This window comes from Lolium perenne, chromosome 3 (assembly GCF_019359855.2).
Source record: "Lolium perenne isolate Kyuss_39 chromosome 3, Kyuss_2.0, whole genome shotgun sequence".
Taxonomy (NCBI): domain Eukaryota; kingdom Viridiplantae; phylum Streptophyta; class Magnoliopsida; order Poales; family Poaceae; genus Lolium; species Lolium perenne.
Window position 1 is genome coordinate 141521548 of NC_067246.2, and position 16420 is coordinate 141537967.

A 16420-nucleotide genomic window follows, 5' to 3' on the forward strand; every position below is an offset into this window, starting at 1 on the left:
CAACTCATAAAAATCTGCCAATTTACGTGAGTGATCCTCAGATATGTACGCAACTTTAATTAGTTTTGAGTTTTCTGATTTGAGCAACGGAAGTACCTCTTAAAAATTCGTCTTTACTGGCTGTTCTGTTTTGATAGATTCTGTCTCTATTTTTTGCATTGTCTCTTGTGGACTTTAAGCAAGGCTTTCTAGACGTGGAGAGCTGTAGCTAATGTTTTATTGAGTTCTTGCAATGTGTCACTACAGGACTAAAGTGGATTAAAGTTTTTTTTGAGTACTAACCCCTCTAATGAAGTTTATGAGAAGTTTGGTGTGAAGGAAGTTTTCAAGGGTCAAGACAGGAGGATGATATATGATCAAGAAGAGTGAAGAGTCTAAGTTTGGGGATGCCCCCGTGGTTCATCCCTGCATATTTCAAGAAGACTCAAGCGTCTAAGCTTGGGGATGCCCAAGGCATCCCCTTCTTCATCAACAACTTATCAGGTCACTACTATTGAAACTATATTTTTATTCGGTCACATCTTATGTGCTTTACTTGGAGCGTCTGTATGTTTTTGTCTTTGTTTTTGTTTGAATAAAATCGGATCCTAGCATTCTTTGTGTGGGAGAGAGACACGCTCCGCTGTTGCATATGAACACTGGTGTTCTTAGCTTTACTCTTAATGTTCATGGCGAAGGTTGAAACTGCTTCGTTCATTGTTATTTGGTTTGAAACATAAAATGCTTCATGTGGTAATTGGTATATTGTCTCGAATAATTTGATACTTGGCAATATTTTTGCTCATATAGATCATGTTTAAGCTCTTGCATCATGTAGATTGCACCTATTAATGAAGAACTAATGTAGAGCTTGTTGAAATTTGGTTTGCATGATTGGTCTCTCTAAAGTCTAGATATTTTCTGGTGAGGGTTTGAACAACAAGGAAGACAGTGTAGAGTCTTATAATGCTTGCAATATGTTCTTATGTAAGTTTTGCTGTACCGGTTCATACTTGTGTTTGCTTCAAACAACCTTGCTAGCCTAAGCCTTGTATTGAGAGGGGTTACTTCTCGTGCATCCAAAATCCTTGAGCCAAAAACAATGCCATTTGTGTCCACCATACCTACCTACTACATGGTATTTCTCTGCCATTCCAAAGTAAATTGCCTGAGTGCTACCTTTAAAATTCCATTCTTTGTCTTTGCAATATATAGCTCATGGGAAAAATGGCTTAAAAACTATTGTGGTATTGAATATGTCGCTTATGTATCTTATTTCTTATAAGTTGCTTGTTGAGCGGTAACCATGTTCCTGGGGACGCCATCAACTATTTCACCTTTGTTGAATATCATGTGAGTTGCTATGCATGTTCATCTTGTCTGAAGTAAGGGTGATTTATCATGATCAAATGGTTTGAGTATGCATATTGTTAGAGAAGAACATTGGGCCGCTAACTAAAGCCATGATCCATGGTGGAAGTTTCAGTTTGGACAACAATCCTCAATCTCTTATGAGAATATTATCTGTTGTTGAATGCTTATGCATTAAAGAGGAGTCCATTATCTGTTGTCCATGTTGTCCCAGTATGGATGTCTAAGTTGAGAATAATCAAAAGCGAGAAATCCAATGCGAGCTTTCTCCTTAGACCTTTGTACAGGCAGCATAGAGGTACCCCTTTGTGACACTTGGTTGAAACATATGCTATGCAATGATAATCCATGTAAATCCAAGCTAATTAGGACAAGGTGCGGGCACTATTGGTAATCTATGCATGAGGCTTGCAACTTATAAGATATCTTATGCATAACACATATGAATTATTACTACCGTCGACAAAATTGTTTCTATGTTTTCAAAATAAAAGCTCTAGCACAAATATAGCAATCCATGCTTCCCTCTGCGAAGGGCCATTCTTTTACTTTTATGTTGAGTCAGTTTACCTACTTCTTTCTATCTTAGAAGCAAACACTTGTGTCAACGGTGTGCATTGATTCCTACATACTTGCTTATTTGCATTCATCATATTACTTTGTGTTGACAATTATCCATGAGATAAACATGTTGAAGTTGAAAGCAACTGCTGAAACTTATATCTTCCTTTGTGTTGCTTCAAAACTTTCTACTAAGAATCTATTGCTTTATGAGTTAACTCCTATGCAAGTCTTATTGATGCTTGTCTTGAAAGTACTATTCATGAAAAGTCTTTGCTATATGATTCAGTTGTTTATTCATTGTCTTTACCATTGCTTCGAATCACTTCATTCGTTACATATGCTTTACAATAGTATTGATCAAGATTATGATAGCATGTCACTTCAGAAATTATCCTTTTTATCGTTTACCTACTCGAGGGCGAGTAGGAACTAAGCTTGGGGATGCTTGATACGTCTCAAACGTATCTATAATTTCTTATGTTCCATGCTACTTTTATGATGATACTCACATGTTTTATACACACTTTATGTCATTATTATGCATTTTCCGGCACTAACCTATTGACGAGATGCCGAAGAGCCAGTTGCTGTTTTCTGCTGTTTTTGGTTTCAGAAATCCTACAAAGGAAATATTCTGGGAATCGGACAAAATCAACGCCCAGGGTCCTATTTTCCACGGAAGCTTCCAGAGCACCGAAGAGGGACCAGAGGGGAGCCAAGGGGGCCCCACCCCACCTGGCGGCGCGGCCAAGGGGGGGCGCGCCCCCCTATGGTGTGGGTCCCCCAGGACCCCTCCGAGGCTACCCTTCCACCTACTTAAAGCCTCCATCGCGAAAACCCTAAAAGAATAAGCCACGATACGGAAAACCTCCAGAGCCGCCGCCATCGCGAAGTCAAGTTCGGGGACAGAAGTCTCTGTTCCGGCACGCCGCCGGGACGGGGAATTGCCCACGGAAGCCATCTCCACCGCCATCTTCATCGCCGTTGCTGTCTCCCATGATGAGGAGGGAGTAGTTCTCCCCCGAGGCTGAGGGCTCTACCGGTAGCTATGTGGTTCATCTCTCTCTCCCATGGTGTGATCTTTATGTGATCATGACCTTTGTATCACTATTAATCTATGTGCTACTCTAGTGATGTTATTAAAGTAGTCTATTCCTCCTCCATGATGTAATGTTGACAGTGTGTGCATCATGTAGTACTTGGCGTAGGTTATGATTGTAATCTCTTGTAGATTATGAAGTTAACTATTACTATGATAGTATTGATGCGATCTATTCCCCCTTTCATAGCTATTGTTGACAGTGTGTATGCTATGTTAGTACTCGGTCTAAATTGCAACGGTCTATTATGCACTCTAGAGGTTACTTTAATATGAACTCCGGATGTTGTGGAGCTTGTTTACTCCGGCTTGAGGTGTGCTTTTGTAGCCCTACACAATGAATGGTGTTTGTTATCCAACAAGAGAGTGTAGAGTAGTTTTATTATGTGATCATTGTTGAGAGTGTCCACTAGTGAAAGTAGGATCCCTAGGCCTTGTTTCTAAGCATTGAATCTCCGTTTATTACTGTTCCACTGCATGTTTACTCGCTGCCATATTTATTTCAGATTGTTATTACCACTCATATTCATCCATATCACTTGCATTTTACTATCTCTTCGCCGAACTAGTGCACCTATACATCTGACAAGTGTATTAGGTGTGTTGGGGGACACAAGAGACTTCTTGTATCGTAATTGCAGGGTTGCTTGAGAGGGATATCTTTGCACTACAAGAGAACTGGCCCGTAGAGACACTATTTTGGTCCCATAGAGACACTTATTTTGTCTCTACACAGTTTTAGGGACATTGTCCACAATGGCACAAAAGTGTCACTACGTGCAGTGTGTCTTAGACCGTAGAGTCACTTTGCAAAATGTCAATATATGACATAAGGTCACCTTGTAGAGACACCAAGTTGTGTATTTACACATATATAGGCACTTCAAAGATACAATTGGAATATGTGTGTACACGTATAGAGGCATTTTCATACCGCATTTTAACTTGTCTCTAAAATTATAGAGACATTTTATTGTGACAATTTATCAATCTCTAAAATATAGACATTTTAATGAGGCATTTATTTAGTCTCTAGAAATATATAAAGGCATTGTGTAGAGACATTCGTATTGTCCATTTCAATAATGTAGGCACTTGTTATGGCATTATATTATGTCTCCGTAAATATAAAGGCATTGCGTAGAGACATTCATAATGTCTCTTTCAATAATGTAGAGGCATTTGTTATGGCATCTTATTAAGTCTCCGTAAATATAAAGGCATTGCGTAGAGACACTCATAATGCCCCTTTCAATAATGTGGAGGCACTTGTTATGGCATTTTAATCTTATCCTGAGATATATATAGTCCATGTAGAGGCATTTTGGCATGTCTGAAAAGCAACATCATATAGGAGTTCTCTTACGTCATCCTCGGATACTCTACAATGTATCATTCCAGTATGTTTTCTCTCTCAAAAATAGGAAGTATCAAAATTCACTAGAAACATAATACACATTTGTACCAAATATATTACAACACAGGAACAAAATACAATTGAGTACACATTTGATAATTTCAGTATAAATATACTAAGGGTTCAATGATTGATAAAAGAAACGCAAATACTGAACTTAAAAACAGACCACGACACCTAAGTGTGAGCGCTAGATGTTCATGAAAGAAAAAACAGAAAACTAAACATGTTCTGAGCACGAGATAACCTCCCCTTGCTAGGCAACATCACACGAAAAACTAAATAACATAGTATTTAAAATAATACACACTGCTCTTCCGCTCTTGTGAAATGATCAGCACTTTGAGTTCCCCTGATCTCTTGTCACACTGCAATCACCAAACCAATGTAAGTATAGTCTAAAGAACAAATTGCTGATATAGATTGTTGTGTTGCTCCTATCACAAGTGAAAAAAAAACAGATAGATTACCTTTGTGAAATTTCCTTGCATTGCAAGATCAGAAGACATGTTGCCTTAGTTTGAAACATCTTTTACTCTCTTAACCTACAAAATGAATAGTTGTCCTTGAGACACTTGATACACACATACATCGATTCCTTTGCAAATAAGCAGCCATGATTTAATTACAAGTAATATTAATTAAAATGCATTAATTCAACTTACATGAGTAGATGGCCAAGCAATGCAATGACCAATAGCATCTTCTACAGTTTGGATATCTTCAAATGGTCGAGGCAGTTCTTCACATCCAAGTTTACTAACATTTAGAACACTGATTGCCCAAAATGAGTCACCCAATGTATCCCCTTGAACCACATATTTGCTATCTCTACTTTTTATGATTCCTTTACCAACCACCAAGCCTTTAGTTCTTGCGGCCAATGAGAGCAAGATGACAGTTTTTGGTTTCTACAAATAAACAAAAAAATTAATTTATATCAGGATGTGACTTATCTCTAAAATGTAAGGATACATCAAATTCGTGTACTTTGTCTGTTTAGATGATGAAGCAATCTAAAAATTACAAAATGTTCATGATCATAACCCTGTGCAACGATCAAACCTAGAGAATATAAGTGCACCGCAACATGACCATAAACATATGCAACGATTGAAATAAATTGTTTTTCTGTGTTGGCTATTGCTACACATAGGTAGCTAAATATTTGACAGTGCAAACGACAAAAAAAATACTTGGCATAGTCTATCAAGAGGCGAAAGGCAGGGATCCTAATAAGAAGGCACCTCAAGAACATAGCATGGCACAAGCCCAAGTTTCAGGGGTGCAAATCTAAACAAATAACTGGGAAGTAAATATGATGCTAAAGTATTATTTTGCACACATAAATAGGTAAGTATGGTTATGTACCATTTCTAAAGCCAGAAGGAATTCTTCCCTGGACACACGGCTGTAAAAGTCTAACAATGGAGTGGATGCATGCATAATTACACATAGGGCAAGGTGGATAAGTAATTTTTTACTATGATCTGCAAGCTATGGTTGTTACAGAGGATAGAAACATGACAAAGACAGGATGCAGTGGACAGATGTCGTAAAACGAGCATTGTGGTTGGGTTATCTATCCAAAGAAAGTTCAGCTCCTAACTAATAATGACATGGATCGATACAATATTATGGAGACAAAAAACAGTTGTGTGCACATAAATCGCCCGACTCGCTATCGCTTCTTTAGACCCTTAGGTGGGGTGGCTGCCACACATTGAATATGAATTAAGTTGAGTGACTTATAAAACTACTTCATAGCGTGTTCAAGTTCTAATAATTAGGCCATCTACACTGGTATGTAGTATGATGCAAGTCCTCCCTTAAAGCTGCCACCAAGATTTTTGTAGAGCACCGGTATCTAACTAGTTCATGTAAAGTAGCAGTTTGCCCATAGGCATGTAGTGTTTTTGCATATTCTTTAGCTGCCTATGGTGTGTATGGGGAATAAAAGCTATCAGATATGGCATGATTTGCTTCCAAGTTATGTAAAAGACCATGTCGCTAGAATTATGTCCATCTTGCCTAGTTAATGGTATACAATGTGTTAAAACTGCTAAATGTAATGATTCTTATACCTTTTGTGCAGTCTTATGTTTTGGTACTTCCTTTGTTGTGGATGTGGATGCCTATAGTAGACCAAACCACATGAAAACAACAAAACAAGATTAGGTTATGCATAATAACATGATGGCAAATACATATGAAAACTTGTGAAAATAATTCCATAAAGCACCTTCACTAATCTTTGTTCATGTGGTGAGGATGAATTCTGGAAATGTTCTGTATCTTTAGCAGCACGCACACGCTGCATTATCAATCAAGATTGCTTAGTAGGTTAGCCATTCCAAAGCATACAGTGTAATGAACCTACTTCCACAGACATGTTCAGTGAGGAAGAACAATGTCCAAGCCAGAAAATATAATGATGTAGTGGATATAGCAGTACTATGAACTTACTAACAGAGAGTACATTAAAAGTGTATTTACTAAAATCCAAATGACGAAAGGACAACCGCAATACAACCTTTGTATTTTTGTTGGAAGTTTGAACAGCTTCATTGGATTTAGCAGTCTCATTAACACTATGTTGGATAACATTGTTGAGTCTTTTCGAAACGCTCACCTATGGGAGAAACATGATAAAAATAGCTTAAAATCAATGTTTTTTTATTTCATTGAAAGAAGCATATATATTCATACAATACAACATGTAGAATCTCCAAAAAGGATACAAATACCGGATGTGAAGTTTCTTCCGATGATTCCTTCCTTGTGGGTTCCTACAATTTTGAGAAAAATGCAGTGGGGAATGATTTATGAAGTATTTGGTGAGGTACACCAAATAATTTAGAACAACAATCCTAGAAGAAGTTGAAAATAGCGCACCTCCTCAGTTCCATTTCCAGGATTCTGAGATGTAGGTTCATTTGCAACTATTGCTTCCTGCAGTTTGTCAAATTTTCAAATATATTTACAATGTGTAATGAACAAAAAATTTAGTCAAACACACTAGGCGACCATGAATAATTTGCATTTTAACAGAATTCCTAGTAGCAACCACATGAAGCAGTTCTACTCCAGAGGTAAATGCAGCCGAACAATAACCAGTCATAACACCCATTTATGATGATAAAAGTAGTGACATGGTCTGCAACGTAACCTTTGGATCACTTCCTGTAGTATGAATGTTGGCCATGGGTCTTTCAACACCATCAACCTCATAATCACCACCAAATCAATCTAAGATGTTCATCTATAAAAGAATAAGAGAATTTTTCTGAAATGACATATTAAGTGAACTGAAGCAGACATGAATGTCAGCAATGAAAATAGTATTATAACCTTACAGCAAAGAGTCCACAAAAAAGAGTGAAAACTAGGGCTTTACCGTGATGTTATTGGACTGGAGCATGGGGGCTGGATCCTCCGGTTGGTTACCCTTCTTGATCTATCAAAGAATAACAAGAACAAGTTCTTGAAATGGTGGAATAGGCAAAGTAAATAGACATGAATGTCACAATCAGAAGGTACTAACTTCATTTCCAGCAGTCATCACATCGTTCATCCAATCTTCACCGGGATGGTTTCGTGCCATAAAAGCACACATTCTTCCCATGAGTCCAGTAACATTCTTCAGATCAGCTTTCATTTCTTGAAGTTCGTTTTGAACCATGACTTCACTTGATGCCCCTGGAACAGAAGTTGGGCCTCGACATAACCTTGCATCGCCCCAGTACTTATCGTCATAGTGTCTACCAATTGTTGAATCTTTTGCTATAACATCATCAAACACTTTGTCATAATCTTCTGGTGATAGCTTCCCATTTTTCTTCCTCTCAACAATTGCTAACTCCTTCCGAGCTTTATGCTTCAAAATAAAAGGGAAGATCAGAAAATACATAAATTAGCGGACAAGGATAGACTATGAGAGAAAAATGGTACCATCAGTTGTTGGACATTCTCATTTGTATATGTTCCATCCTTCTTCTTATGAGCTTCATCCCATAGGTCAATTTTGCTGACAGGTCCTTTATTCTTGACTTCCTGTACAATAAAGTATAACTTAGAACTAACTAAAGATGAAAGTAATAATACATTCAAAGAAAAATATACTACCATCTCTTTTTTCAATCTTGCGTGGCTTTTCCTTCCGGTGGTGTGTGAATGGCGTTGTTGCTTTCCCGCTTCAGAGTTCCTCTCACATGTTTTCTAGACAAAGTAAGTTCAATTAGCAAAAATAGAACTAAGCGTTTAGTTGATTCACTCGTAAAAAGGCAAACATATACTTAACTGTGTGTTGCTCCTGGCACCAAGTCTCAAGTAGTGTTATCCACTGATGTTTATTAACACCGTCAGGAACTCGTCTCATGATTCGATCTAGTGACCACTTATCTGGCTTATAGTACTCTTTCTTCAAGGAAGACTTGTAATCTCTCCACCCTTTGTTGACAATCTTCAATATCCATCCTTCTGTAGTGTACTTTGTCTCCTCGGGGTACACAAATTTTGTCTAAAAATAAAAGCAATAGTTAGGACAAAAGCACTAATAAATTAAGGAAATCCTTTCGATAAATTGTACCTCAACATAAGTGATGAGATTCTTCTTTGGCTTTCGCATTAGCTTGTTGTCCCATCTTGGGATATGTAGTGGCACATGGGAAGAATTCTTGGCCAGACCATGAAGAAATGAACCAAGAAGGCCAGCTGACCTTTGGTTTGGAACGCCATTTTCATCTGTTTCAGTAATTACCTTTCCACCAGATTTAATGTTCATCACATTAGATACTGTGAAACGACCCCTATACTCTTGAATAACTCCATTGGGCCCTACATATCAATGTGTAGAACATAAGCACCAACTTGCAAAATAATTGAAAAACTATGTGGAGTAATGGAACCTACAGACTATTTTAATGGATCCGGATTCTGCAGAAACTCCAGAAATTGTAGTGTCAAGTTCTGCAAGATCTTGATACTCGTTTTCTGAATCTACTAGGGAATCCTGCAAAATCTCCTCATCTTCATCCCCATTCTGTAGGGGTTCCAGAGGATCATCTAAATCCCCATGATCATGATCTTCCAAATTAGATACTGACTTCCTTGGCCGCTTGTGCTTCTTCTGCATTTCGTGTTAAAACAGAGTTACATGATCAATCAATAAAATCATTGTACTCTGGTGTGGTACGAGTTCTCTATAATGCAAGTTCCTTTATGATGCAATGTTCATATAAGATTCTTCTTCTCTTCGAAAATGAAAAACTATTCTAGCATAGATTCCTCCTATAACTTGCAATTATTTTTGGAAGAATAACTCATCAGTGTGTAAGACACTATAACAATCTATTATATCCATCACCAATAGCTCCTTCAAATAGTGGCATATGGTTCGTCTATGCATTTATTTGTCACTATATCACATGTGTGTGTTGCTATGTGCATAAACTAACGGTGATTGTCTATTTCTGATTGAACCATGGCACTTCTGCCATTTGTAGTTTTTGTTTGTTGTCCGTGCTTATGTCTCGATCATCTATGCTCTATAGTATCTAGAGATAACCTCCATTACAATGCTCATATATATAAAGAAAAGGAACAATGTGTATCTGAGAAGAAGAAATCATACTGGATGTACACTAGGGTCAGCCCTACGCCTCTTCATAGCTTCCAACTCATGATCTAATTCATCTATATCTGTCTCATGGTCGCTTTCATTTGATGACTCTGTATCATATCCCTCCATTGCATCATCACTTGATCCAGTGTGGGTTGGTGCAGCAAAATGAACACCCGTGTTCAAACTAGCAGTACGCTTCTCGACAAAAAAGGTCAACTTCCGATCAGCTTCATGTTCAAGCAGCATCTTACCCACATCGTTGTCATTACTAATTTTAACCAAACATGCCTTATGACGTCCATGCCTATCTCTTTTGCAGTACAGAACATCACTTGTTGTGTACCCATACTTCTCAACCATACCAAAAATGTCGAAATAGCATATCAGGTCTCTGTCCATTGTTTGTTCAAGAAAATTCTGATGAGATGGAGCATCCTTCATGAACAAGTTCACGGTTCACGAGTTGTCCCCCATCCTGTCAAAGAGCATATATGCGCTTGTTAATCATTCCCGTGGATGAAAGTACGTCTTGCCTACTTCTTTCCTTAAGCAAACATATGTAGTTTTTAAAAGATTTCAGAAAAGGTTGAGAAATAGAGATCCTTCTGAGCTAATTATATATAGAGGTTCAACTATATTTTTTATGTTGCCAGGGGAAAAAGTAATTAAGTGAATGTAGTCAAAGATAACAAAACACGACTAATCGATAACATGGAGTATCAGGTGTCATCCTTGATTATCATAATGCCAAAAAAAAATTATTCTTCAAATAACCATATATGTTTAATCCCCATCAAATCTGAATGATTATGCTAGTTTGCATATTTAATTAGCAGGGAGACAAAGCATCACATCTAGCTGCAACAATTAGCATGATGCTTCGCCAATCTTACTACGTCTTGTCCTATATGAATACATCAATTAGGATTGATCGCTGCCCACCAGTGAGCTAAAACAATTAACCAACTCCCGGGTAAATAGTCATCTAGAATTTGTAAAGCAACAAGCAAATACCGATGTGTTAAACAAAGCTAGGTTTGGCTCTTGTCCAAGAACGACAAACAAGTCATATACAATCAAATTCATCGGTGCGACTTGAATTACCTGGCTAGCTCACTGTACAGATGCAGCTTCCAAGATAGAACAACAAAGGCACCCGCCACCGGAGGGGATTGAGGAAGATGATTAATGGAAGAGATGGATCAGGGGAAGACGCTCCAGTATTTGCAAGAGATGAATCGCGGGGCAGCGATGGGCTACCAGATGAAAAAAATCTTCAATAGAGATGGTACCGGCAAGGAGGGCATCTCTGCAGCCCGATTGCTAGATGATTTTGTGTGCTCTCTCAGCTGCCATCAATCGTGATTGTTTTGTGGAGGATGATGTGGTAGTTACAGCGGATTGGGAGGGCTTGGTGCTAGTGGGTCGTGCAGCGGAAAAGGGAAACACCAAAATTGGTCGATTTGAGTGCCAGAATTTGGCCCCATCCCGCCCTATCTTTTAGCGAGGATTTGGACTCTAAACACTATCGGTAGAGCAGGAGGGAGGTTACTGGTCTGGTGTCCGACGCAGCGGCGGGAGGCGACATAGATGAGGTTGGCCAGAAGAAGAAGACCTGGGAGCCTAGTTTTCAGATCCGAGAGTCGAGAAACACCACTCTAGCATCTTCCCCTAAATTATTGTACTACTGAGTATTAGCAATAACATATATATACAAATATGCATATTTACTTCTAAAATATCACACTTTTTAATCATCTATATTTTTAAAAATCTGTGATAGGGTGCTTCAAAAGATAGTGCCAACATGATATTACTTTTTTAAGGGCTCTTGGCTCCTGAATTGTATTACTTTACGCATATATGATGTCTAATTCTTCACTTGCCTTTTAAGGATCTATTAAGACCACTACTTGTCAACCAGATGGCTAGAGAGTTGTCTCTTGTGTTAATTCTTTGTCTCTTTCAATGTATTTACATAGCATAGCTAAGAGACATTTGGGTAGTGCCTCTATGGAGTAGTGGCTACCATGTTAAGGCATTCTCTAAAATGTCTTCTATAGTGTCTGTACATAATTGCTAAGAGGCACCACAGGTAGTGTCTCTACGGACATATCTCTATACTTAAGGCATTTGCTAATGTCTCATTTAATGTCTTCACGGCATAACCTGGAGTGCCTCTACGAATACGTCTCTACTGTTAAGGCATTTCTTGAAATGTCTTTTTTAATGTATTTGCAAAACTGTTAAGAGGCATAACAAGGAGTGCCTCTACGAATACGTCTCTACTGTTAAGGCATTCTCTAAAATGTCTCTTTTAGTGTCTTTACATAAGTGATAAGATACATAATACAAAGTGTCTCTATGAATACGTCTCTACTGGTAAGACACTCCCTACAACGCCTCTCATAGTGTCTTTACATAGTGATTGGATAAGTTGTTAAGAGACATAATAGACAGTGTCTCTAGGGATATGTCTCTACTGCATGTTTTTGTTGTAGTGTTGACCTCTACCTCCCTGAGTTCGATAAACATTGGGTGATTCACTTAAGGGAAACTTGCTGCTGTTCTACAAACCTCTGCTCTTGGAGGCCCAACACTGTCTACAGGAAAAGAAGCGTGCGTAGACATCGGTGTTTTCCGCCCCGCAGAGGCGGCTCTGTCTATTCTCGATGATCCCCCGCACCTTAGGGTTTCGGGTAGATGAAGTACGCGAAAGAGAGATGGCCGAGGGGGGGTTGTGGGCCCCTCCCCACAAGGCGGCGTGCCTAGCCTGATGGCCGCGCCGGCCTATGGGGAAGGCCCACGGCGGCCCTCCTTGGCCTCTCCTTTTGGCTGGCTCATTCTTCTGGAGAAATAAGACCTTCTGTATATTTTCCGTCAATTGTTGATCTTCAGAAATATTGTATCCCGACGGTGCTTTTTCCAGCAGAATTCTGACTCCGGTGAGTAATTCTCCAATAATCATGAAACATGCAAAATATGTGAAATAACATAAGTATCATCTCTAAATATGAAATATATCAATGAATAACAGTAAATTATGATATAAAATAGTGATGCAAAATGGACGTATCAACTCCCCCCAAGCTTAGACCTCGCTTGTCCCCAAGCTAAACTGAACTCAGTAAACAAGACCACATGTTTATGGAGTGAAGAGTCGATAAATAAAATACGGACAAGAAGCATCACATTAATTCACACAAGACATTCTAGTGAACAACTTCCTCATATAACTCAACTTGAAACAAGTAAAGGGAAATCACAAATAAAGATGCATAAGAAATCATAATTGGTGATGGCAAACTTCGTTCTTGGTCAAAGAACAATTAACAGATTGTACATCTTTCGAGCAGAGCCCTTATATTAAAGCTTATATGGCAGATCTTAGATGCTCAATCATAACAATCTCCTCATAATCATTGATAACCTTCAAAGTAATATTCATTCAGATAAAATTTGTACTAAACAAGGAAGAATAAAAGACATGATTAAATAGATCACAATATAAATGGTTGGGTCTTAACAACTCAATTGCTTGCTTAAGATAGAGGGAAATAGGTTTACTGACTCAACATAAAATAAAAGATAGGCCCTTCGCAGAGGGAAGCAGGGATTAAATCATGTGCTAGAGCTTTTTAAGTTTTGAAATCATATAGAGAGCATAAAAATAAAGTTTTGAGAGGTGTTTGTTGTTGTCAACGAATGGTAGTGGGCACTCTAACCCCCTTGCCAAACAGACTTCCAAAGAGCGGCTCCCATGAAGGACGTTATCTCTACCAGCAAGGTAGATCATCCCTCTTCTCTTTTGTTTACACATGTACTTTTGTTTATTTAGGGATGACACTCCTCCCAACCTTTGCTTTCACAAGCCATGGCTAACCGAATCCTCGGGTGCCTTCCAACATTTCACATACCATGGAGGAGTGTCTATTGCAAAATTAAGTTGCTTACTGATGAATCAGGGCAAAACATGTGAAGAGAATTATTAATGAAAGTTAATTAATTGGGGTTGGGAACCCCGTTGCCAGCTCTTTTTGCAAAATTATTGGATAAGTGGATGTGCCACTAGTCCATTGGTGAAAGTCTGCCCAACAAGATTGAAAGATAAAACACCATATACTTCCTCATGAGCTATAAAACATTGACACAAATAAGGGATACTAAATTTTTGAATTGTTTAAAGGTAGCACATGGAGTATTTACTTGGAATGGCAGGGAAATACCACATAGTAGGTAGTTATAGTGGGCACTGATGGCATAGGTTTGGTTTAAGGTTTTGGATGCACGAGAAGCATTCCCTCTCAGTACAGGTCTTTGGCTAGCAAGGTTGGTTAGCAAGCATAAGAGTTGAGGGAAACAAACAAATATACATGTGATAGAAACAATCATGCATCTTCCTTGTAAGCACAAACAATTTTAACTTCAGAATACTAAACTCATTAGCCAACAAGAAAGAAAGATAAAGAAATAATATATCTACATGTATTTCTCTCTTTTCTACTTAAACCTCAAAGTATTGTTGCTATTGACCAATGCTAAGTTTGCCAAAACCAAATAGATTTACTTAATGCTCCCAAAGTGATACCAATACTAACAACAAGATCAATCATATAACAAAGATTGCAAACTAAAATAAGGTGTGCAATATCTAAATGATAAAACTTCTCATTAATATTCCATAACGATAACTCACACCAAGGGATACATAGATAACCAACTAAAAGAGAGATACTTTCGTACTGCAACCATCTTATATGATAACTTCCCTACTCATGATATGACACTACTTGACAGTAAAAAGGTAAAAGATAGTGATGATGTGATACCGCGGCACCCCCCCAAGCTTGGAACAAACCAAGGGGGTACCAATACCAATGATGAATTACTCCTTCGGCGGTGGTGATGAATTCTTTCCGTCATCAGATTTCCAAGGAAGAGGCTCTCCATCAACAAACGACATCTTGGTCTCAGGAATCCTGAAACTGGCATCATAGCTTATGTGTTTAAACCTGTTTTCATACTCACAGTTTTGATTCTAAACATCATAAAGTTGAGCTTGGAGTTTGTTGGTAGTGTTGTGAAGCGAGAGGATATCGTCCCACAGCTTTGCAGTCTCCTTCTTGTGTTCATCAATAAGTTCAGAAACAATTTTGTGGAAGATGTCCACTTCACGTTCAGCCATCTTCTTGTAGTTGAAGACCTCTTGTTCTAGTTTCTCCATCCTGTCCTCCAAACTTCCTTCTCCTTTAGGACCCCGGACATCTTCAATCTGCAACTCTCCATCTACGAGCAGCAATTCCTTGGGATGCATCTTCAGCTTGTTCATGTATGGGTTGACGACGTTCTCAAAGAAGCTGTCCTTCGGAGTTCCCGATGAAGACATGGTGGCTCTAGATCTGAAAACAGTATCTGGCAGAAAATAGCTCGAAACAAAACACAACGAGAAAACGATATACGGACCTCGGGGGGTGATGACCCACAAGTATAGGGGGTGTATCATAGTATTTTCGATAAGTAAGAATGTCGATCCCAACGAGGAGCAGAAGGTGTTGACAAGCAGTTTCGATGAAGGATTCACTGTAAATGCTCACAGACAAGTATTCAGGGGGTTTTGATGTAGCAGATGAATAAGGTACGAGTAAGTAAAATGCGAGAGTAACAATTGCAGCGAGTGGCCCAATCCTTTTTAGCACAAAGGACAAGCCGGTTTGTTTACTTATAATGACCAAACGTTCTTGAGGACACACGGGAATTAGTCTAGTGCTTTCGCTTCATATAGCCGATTAATCTTCATTGTTTTGATAAGTGTTGTGTGGGTGAACCTATGCTAATGCACCGCCCTTCCTAGGACTAAATACTTGTGATTATACCCCTTGCAAGCATCCGCAACTACAAGAAAGTAATTAAGATAAATCTAACCACGGCCTTAAACTCTGAGATCCTGCTATCCCTCCTGCATCGATATACCAACGGGAGTTCAGGTTTCTGTCACTCCGGCAACCCCGCAATTGGCAAACGAGTACAAGATGTATTCCCCTAGGCCTATAAAGGTGAAGTATCATGTAGTCGACGTTCACATGACACCACTAGAAGAATAACACCACAACTTAAATATCATAACATTGAATATTACTCAACCATAATTCACTACTAACATTTAGACTTCACCCATGTCCTCAAGAACTAAACGAACTACTCACGAGACATCGTATGGAACATGATCAGAGGTGATATGATGATGAATAACAATCTGAACATAAACCTTGGTTCAATGGTTTCACTCAATAGCATCAATAACAAGTAGAAATCAATACCGGGAGAGTTTCCCCTATCAAACAATCAAGATCCAACCCAAATTGTTACA

General features: G+C 38.7%; 2 protein-coding genes across 3 annotated transcripts; both read right to left on the reverse strand.

Moving 5' to 3' along the window:
* Nucleotides 1-4434: 4434 nt before the first annotated feature.
* Nucleotides 4435-6948, reverse strand: LOC127342625 (uncharacterized). Its single transcript, XM_051368611.2, has 5 exons — nt 6673-6948; nt 6515-6565; nt 5096-5341; nt 4901-4975; nt 4435-4798 (listed from the first exon to the last, which is right to left on the reverse strand). Exons 1-4 carry the CDS (start codon nt 6748-6750, stop codon nt 4946-4948), a joined length of 405 nt encoding a protein of 134 aa, XP_051224571.1. The 5' UTR covers nt 6751-6948; the 3' UTR covers nt 4435-4798; nt 4901-4945.
* On the reverse strand, nt 6696-11717 carry LOC127342624 (uncharacterized). 2 transcript variants are annotated; one of them, XM_051368608.2, is made up of 13 exons: nt 11158-11717; nt 10063-10528; nt 9342-9558; nt 9019-9266; nt 8731-8949; nt 8556-8648; nt 8382-8483; nt 7975-8307; nt 7828-7887; nt 7600-7692; nt 7326-7382; nt 6964-7219; nt 6696-6744 (listed from the first exon to the last, which is right to left on the reverse strand). In XM_051368608.2, the coding sequence occupies exons 2-10, from the start codon at nt 10492-10494 to the stop codon at nt 7675-7677; spliced, it is 1722 nt and encodes a 573-aa protein (XP_051224568.1). In that variant the 5' UTR covers nt 10495-10528; nt 11158-11717; the 3' UTR covers nt 6696-6744; nt 6964-7219; nt 7326-7382; nt 7600-7674. The 2 variants fall into 2 exon arrangements, with proteins under 2 accessions (XP_051224568.1, XP_051224569.1); XM_051368609.2 differs by lacking the exon at nt 6696-6744 and having other exon boundaries at nt 6964-7062; nt 7140-7219.
* Nucleotides 11718-16420: the final 4703 nt, after the last annotated feature.